Source organism: Belonocnema kinseyi, chromosome 6 (genome assembly GCF_010883055.1).
Source record: "Belonocnema kinseyi isolate 2016_QV_RU_SX_M_011 chromosome 6, B_treatae_v1, whole genome shotgun sequence".
Lineage (NCBI taxonomy): Eukaryota > Metazoa > Arthropoda > Insecta > Hymenoptera > Cynipidae > Belonocnema > Belonocnema kinseyi.
In genome coordinates this window covers 113,612,042-113,620,047 of record NC_046662.1, presented here as the reverse complement: position 1 = coordinate 113,620,047, position 8,006 = coordinate 113,612,042, and the positions used below count along the sequence as shown (strand labels likewise).

At 29.5% G+C, this 8,006-nt stretch overlaps 1 protein-coding gene across 2 annotated transcripts in view; it reads right to left on the bottom strand.

The window, feature by feature from the left end:
* Positions 1-5,933: 5,933 nt before the first annotated feature.
* The window catches only part of LOC117174161 (major facilitator superfamily domain-containing protein 6), a 263,255-nt gene continuing 261,182 nt past the window's right edge, over positions 5,934-8,006 (bottom strand). For both annotated transcript variants that reach the window (XM_033362978.1, XM_033362980.1), the window contains exon 11: positions 5,934-6,336. In XM_033362978.1, the coding sequence (XP_033218869.1) occupies positions 6,217-6,336 (120 nt within the window). In that variant the 3' untranslated portion in view covers positions 5,934-6,216. The remainder of the gene's footprint in view (positions 6,337-8,006) is intronic.

Below are 8,006 nucleotides of genomic sequence, written 5' to 3'. Positions count from 1 at the left end.
AAATTTATAATGAATCACTTTTTGACACAAGTTGCGAAAAAATGAACAAACTAAATGTGTGGAAGACGGATTCCATCAAATATCGATGTTTTGAATTGGGCTTTGGCATATAGGTTTAGGGACCTAAAATTTTTTAATTCCACGTACGGCTATTTATAGCACACGAAAATGTTAACAATTTATCTTGATGGATTTTTTTGATCACAAGAAAATTATCACAGTTATGGCTTTTTCAAAATACAAAATGAAAATGAAAATTCTAAACCAACCAACGCACGATATAAAAAAAGGTAAAAAAAGGAAAACGTTACATTTTGAAAAACTTACAAGGTCATCATAACAGGTTTTATAATTTAAAAAAAAATCGAAAATTCATCTTTTAATCGCACAAAAAATACTGAATTATTACATTCTCATCATAATAAGAAGGTATTATTTTATGGGAAAATTGACTATCGCGGATTTCTTGAAAGTTTCACTTTTCGAGAATCCCTAATTCCCAATGAAACTGGTATTGCGATGACGTCTGTCTGTCGGCCTTGTCAGTATTGTCGTTGTCGTCTGTAAACACATTAACATTTGAAGTAATTATTTTATTGAATTTCCCTTTGACACACTTTATAAGGATATGAAAAGAAAGGACGATTTCGTTAGCCAGCTATTTTAAATAAAAATACAATAATTTGGAGCATTTTCAATATTTTTAAGACCACTTTTTTAAGATTTGAAAATTTTATATAGTGCTGTTTATAGTGCACAAAAATATGAATAATTTATCTTGATGAGTTTTTTTTTTATATCAACAAAATGACCAGAGTTATAGCGTTTCCAAACTTAAAAAAAATATAATAAAAACGAAAATGACTATTCTATGTCATTCAACGCACCACATGAAAAAATGCCAACAAAAGAAAAATATTAGTTTTTAAAGACCTACACGATTCTCATAACAACTTTTTGAATTTTGTTAAAAAATCGAAAATTCGAATTTTTGTCGCACAAAAATGATGTATTATTACATTCTCATCATAATGAGAAGGCATTAGTTTTATGTGAAAACTTTCTATCGCTAAATAATCTGAATAAATGTATTATAAGTTTGATAGAGAAGTGTTAAACGTAATTTAGAAAAGTTAACATTTTGGATCAAATCGAGTGCGAAGCACGAGATACGTGATGAGAATGTGTTCGTTAAAGCCGAAGAAGCTTTAACAAAGGAGAATTCACAGTCACCGAATTACAGTTGTCGATGTTTGTTTCGTCAACCTTAATAGGTCTGTGCACAAATGTGGGGCAAATACAAAGATCGTGCGCAAAGGGCTAGACAAATGCAGCATCGAGCGTGAAGCGCGAGAAAAATATACCTTCGAGCACGAAGCTCGAGATGAATGTATCGTCGAGCGCGAAGCGCGAGAACTAACAGTCTCGCGCCCTAGGCATGAGAAACTTGTGTGTTGAAAATTTCAGTATTCTGTCGTTTATTAATAAATAAATATATTTGAAAATTTAAAATCTTTATCTGGAATCTTTTTTTACTCCGTTTATGGATAATCCTAGTTTAAAAATATTATAAGATTAAAATACTAGTATTTGAAGGTTATCGGTCATGGTAAATGATAAAATGATCAATAAAAAATATGGGAATTTTGAAAGTCATGTTTTCCCCTCGCAAATCATGTTTTATTTTACATCAATAAACCATAAATTACGTACTGTATTGAGAGGAGCGGGATATTTGGTTGCTCTTCGTTACAAGGGGAAGGGGGGTGGAGGGAGCTTATAATCCGTTACGTAATTTTTATTACGGTCCCTCATTGTATCTTCACATTTTCAGGCAGCTCCTTCTACGATACGGAGTAACTTTATTACTAGAAGTTTTTCTAAATTAAATAATTATATGATGCTTTTTCTTATACAATTTCCAAAAATATTGTCAGACATAAAAATTTATTTATAAACCATTTGTTTACATTATTTATCATTTGTATCATTTGCTGAACTATGATAAGCATGTTTCTTTAAATTTAAATAGTTTTTTAATCTTTCACTCACTTCAAAAGTATGTATGAGATTTTAAAAAAGTTTAGTCAGAATATCAGTCAGCATTTATTTCTTAATTTCTGTAAGATAATGTATTTTGCTTTTTTTGTTATTCTTTTCCAGTTGGAACTGTTAAACAAAAATGATGATTCAAAGCCGGACACGGTTCGAGCTTGTATTCCCACCTAACACCCGTGCGCGCATCCCTTCCTACAAGCCGTGCGCAACGTTTGTTCCCTTTTTACTCGGAGAATCAATATGTTGCATTTTTACTTTAAAGAAATTTATGTTCCATTTTTACTCCCAAACTTGTTATGGTCCGTTTTTAATATTAGCCGCTCATATAGTTATTTCATCGACACTAAAAATTCTGATCAATTAAGTGTGTACATGATTCTTAGCAGAAAAAATTGGCTTATTTGTAAAATGCCTAGCCAAATTCCTTAAGTGTTAAAGTATGAAGTAAGACCCGATAAATATGTTAAAATATTAATTTTTGTTTATTTTGAAGGCCTTCAAGAGGCTATAATTATTTTAAAAATCGCATTTTTCATTCTTTATTATCATCTTCTGCAGATTTTTTCATTCGATTTTCACGCACGATCTTTGCAGCTGATACTATAATGCCTCTATTCACTTCAGCATTAGCACAAAAACTGGCTTATACCAAATGAGAAGTTTGACAGCAGTCAGGCCGGCTATACTGATATTGCATGTCAAATAAAATTGACTGTTTCACAACTAAGCCTATCTTACAAATTACGCCTCTCCCCTATGAATTATTCATCACAAAAAAAATTATTGTGTGCCTTTATTATTCAAACTAAATATATAATCATTCTAAATTTATGGAATCTTGGACAACTCGAATGATATGTATTTTGTTCATGAGTAATATATAGGTATATTCATATATTTTTATATATTCAAATTTTTTCAAGTATTTACATAACGCTGGAAAATAATATATGAATGTAAAACCGGTAAATGCATTTGATTACAAAGATCACTATAATATTAGAAGATCTTAAGTTTCCTTAGATCAATCGATTATAACACGTCTTTAATTTGTTATAATATAGATTCATAACAATGTTCAAAAAGTGTGACATACTGTTTTGCTGATCTTTACATAAGCAAACTCTAAAATATAAAGAAATTACTCTAAGGTATCCACATTTATAACTAATAATTGTTTGTTTCATGAATAAAAAACAAAACTGAATTTTCAATAATAAAAGATAGGAAAAACAATATCATTTATTATTAAAATATGAGAGGTGAGCACGCTTCTAGTTGCATATTCTTTTAACCAATATTTAACGACATCTAGAATATTTGAAGGTTAGTTTCTATGTAAAATAACAAAATTTGTACCTTTCGGTTCCCTGCAATTGCCTATTACATGTCAATAAATGTTGGTAAAAAGAATTTTAGCCTAGTTTATCTGCTAAACTTTTTCTATGAAGACTTTTACACTAGTATTTATACAAAGAAAAAGGTTTAGTTTTGTTTTTATAACGAGATCTACTAAAAATGCTGCATCCTACTGAGAAAAAAAATACTTTGAAATCAATGAAATATTGATTTCAAGCATAAAAAGGTGCTTTCGCCCTCATTCAAATGCACATACTTTAATTTCAAAAGCATATGCTATTGTTTCTTACTTCACCAATTCAAATTATATATTGTTAAATTTGTAGGAAAATGATTAGCCTCATCTGAAGATATCATAGACTTTATAGTAAAATATTATAACGTCATCTACACTAAAATTCTGAGAAAATGATACGTCCTATCAATTCGCAGCATCATGTTTCAAATTTTGATGTGCGATGATATGGTTCTAATATTAAAAAAGTTTAACTGTATAGTACACTGCCATAATCTATTATCAGGGACTTTAAATTCAAAAATGGAAAATATTCATTCAAATTTAAAATACATTTGTTTTTTAGAAGTTAAACTCAAAGATTGTACACCTTTTTATAACCTCTGACGAACACTTCCATTTTCTCGTATTTTTATCGACATTAAATTTTTAACTCTACTCTATACATTTTTCTAGAAAAAACTAATTGTTGTCTTTAGTTAGAGAAAATGTATTACTTTTAATTAAACAGAAACGCCGTTTATGAAAATATCTGCAAGCATCGAGAATTAAAAAAAAGCACTCCACGCCTATGCCAAATAGCTAAGACGAAACGCCTAGTGCGGTATCACAAATACGTAATATTTTCATAATTATTATATTGTATTTATGAAAAACTGTGTTTTTGATAAAATTGACTACCATACATTACATATATGTACCCATAATTCTTTAAAGTTTTAAAAGTCTTTCTATCTTGTTTTATTACTTGTATTTTTTATAAAAACTAAAACTAAGACAATGTATTATTTCAAAATTCAATTAGTTAGCAGTGCTTATGAGAATTTGGGCACATTTTCTTCAGAAATAATCAAGTATTCGTTTCAAGGAAATTTTTATTTAATTTTAAAACTATTTAAAAATTATTGTTTTAATTTAAAATTACAATAATTGTATGAAAAAATAAATTTAAAAACACGTGCGCCTCGTACGAAAAAAGAAATTTCTCCCTACATTTTCTGCGAACCTGATGACGTTTTCTTAACAAAATTTACATGATTCAGTTCAGCGCTGATTTATATCTCCAAGCTTCTTTTCATTTTTTCTTTTAATTGACAATTACATTTTATTAAATCTGTTGTATATTTTTATATTGTGCCTATTTTCAAACAAAATTTTTGTTTTAGAAATATGTTCTTTTCAAATGTTATTTTAAACTCAAAAAATTATTTTATGCATTTTTAAATGTTAAACAATTCTTTGATAGAAATATTTTTTTACTTATTTCAATTATATCAAAACAATGGATGAGATGTTAAAAATGATATACTTCAGACCATAGGATTAAGATGTTGAAAGAATCCTTTATTCAAATTATTCGACGTTTCGAAAATTATACGTTTTCCTTATCAGGATAGAGTCGTGTATATAAAAGTTCCTTATATCATTTCGAGTATTAATTATTTATCCTTAATTCTCCTTTTCTCAATTGTTCTTTATAAATAATCAATATAAAGTATAAATAATCAATACTCGAAATGATATGAGGAACTTTTATATACACGAATCTATCCTAATGAGGAAAACGTATAGTTTTTGAAACGTCGAATAATTTGAATAAAGGATTCTTTCAGCACCTTAATCCTATGATCTGAAGTATGTAATTTTTAACATCTCATCCATTGCTTTAATTAATAAGTATTACAACGCTGAAACAAATATGATCGCTTTCCAACATCTTTTATATCTTTTCAATTAAATCGATAATATTTAAAAAAAACACCATTTTCTTAATTGTTTATATTCGGGAATTTTCTGTTTGGCGTATTTTATAATTCGGCATTTTGCTGTCGGGAATTTTGTTCTTCAGGAATTTTCAAATACAGTGATTATAAACTGTCGTGAATTTTATTACTGAAGAATTTTTCAATTCAGGATTTTTATATTTCTTAAATTTTATAATTTTAGGAGTTTTATTTTTCGGGATTTTTCAGTTATCCCTTGACAATTTGCCAAGTAAATACTTAAAATACTGCATGAATAAAGCGGGATGCAATAGCACCGGTACTTTTAATTCAAGAGTACTTTTCTCTCAGTGCAGTTGACAATTATGTTGACTGTCACATTGACAATTAATATTACCAACCCCATTCGTAAGTCTTAATAAAATTAGCAGCGTTTCTAGGCTTCGTGTTTTTCGGGGTGTAATAATCTACAATTTACTAGTTTGTATTGCAATGAAATAATCTACATTGAATGACTGATTAGAATCAGGTTGCTTCTTATAATCATAACGAAAAACTTGATCCAACTAGGATGTCGTGTAAGACATTTTATTTCAACTCTCGATCGCTAAATGAAAACTTTTTTGCTTTACATGGAAAAGCCTAAATCTGTCACATCGTATCTTCATCACGGATGACATTCGTGATTACTTTCTTAGGCATACACTTGGAAATTCACACTGAATTTGCAGGTGCAGTCGCATCCAAACTCAGGGTTAAGGACTTACAGCCAACTTTACCATTTTAACCCGACCATATCCGTTTGTTTTTTCGAAAGCACGCTTTTTGTAGATTTTGTTATTACCAGTCATATTCGTGCTGATGAAAGGGATTGGTACATGGTTGTTGAGCGTGAAGATGAGTTACTACGGGTGGCGGTTTCACAATTTTTAATTCGGTGCCCACTACCTCACTATATATCTGTAAAACATACAGAAAATATAATTAATTCATACATTCTTATTAACGAAATGGTATATATGTGACCGCCTGTGAAGAAAGGAGCCTACGCGTATAAAACTGAGAAAAATACTAAGAATCTTAAAACTGTAAAAAAATAAAAATCTATTCTTTTCGCTTCTTCAGGTCCCTTTCTTCGTGGTCGTTCATAATAGATATTATATATATACATATACATATATTCTTTTCCCTATTTTTTTATATCTTACTTCCAGTCTTGTTTTCATCCTAAGTACACTTTGACACTCGCATGCTTAATTAATTATCGTAAAAGAAAGCTTTTGATAAAAGTATGGTACCGAAGTAAATTAACCCGCTACTTCATACCTCTCCTTTTTGCTAACTTACTGAAGATTGTTTCCTGATTTAGTTTCATATAATATTTTCATTTCTGAAGAGTGCATTATATTTGAAAGAAACAATTAATGAACTTGTAAACTGTTTCTTGAATAAAATATTTTATTTTCATTTTCTCGGCTAAAAATGTCTTCAGACGGTGAAGGACATAATTTTCAGTTGGTGGAATTGATCAGACCTCGGCCAAAATCTTTAGTCAGAAATATGGATTTTTTTCCTTTGTATTGCGTCAGTTTTGTAAAATTTTGTTCTATGCGACATACATGTTTAGGGCCATATTTGTTTAGCTTGGATTCTACAAGTATTTATCTATGTGTATCGTATTCCTTTGAATTGTTCGCTAATAGGTTTTTTTTACATTTTGCAGATGTGTTGGAAAGAACTTACGTTGGTAACATATCTAAACAAGAGGTAAGGGAAACATTTGTTTAACACGAGTTTAATCATAAGTTCTAACATAATTCTATTTTTGAAATATAAGGTTTCAGTTTTAAGGTAAGATTGTATTTGTTTTTTTATATATTCCTTCCTTTTAACGTAAAGGTCATGCATTTTATTTGAAATGAAAAATAGAAGAAATTGTGAATAAATAAAGAGTTTTTAATGCACACTATTCATTTAAAAATGTACACTAATAATATTAATGACGCAGGAAAAAAGCATAATAATAAGCTTAAAACATTTAATTTATAATTATTTTACTTTCCGTTAAATTATTATTACAATGTATATGTAGAAAACATCACTGCCCATTCAAAATTATTTATTAGGAACTTACCATTTATTCCACTTTTCAATTGAAATATATGTGCAAAAATAGATGGAGGGACGTATGCGCAATACTGGAGGACGGTATTGACGTTTTCGTGAAAGAAAATACGTGTGCAGTTAGCTGGAAACGGCTCACGCACGAGCCATCCGTGCAGGCACAGAGCGCCAATCGTCGTGTCCTACCGTCGTGCACAACCGAGCGCAAGTCGTACACTGGGTATGCACGACTTGCAGCATTGTATGCCGCCATTATGTGTCCTGAAATCGCAGCTTTTGTTTCATCGTAATGATTGTAGTAATTTCTAAAGTGAATCATTAATAATTCTGACCAAGAACTTGTACAGAATTTGAAAAAAAATAGAAACACAGCGCCAACATTTGACCGCAACTTGAACTAAAACTATCAATGTGTGACGTATCAGTGCCATATATAAATTGTATATATGTGAAACATTTTATAATTGAATATATTTATCATTAAATTGGATAAACAAAGTGAGAAA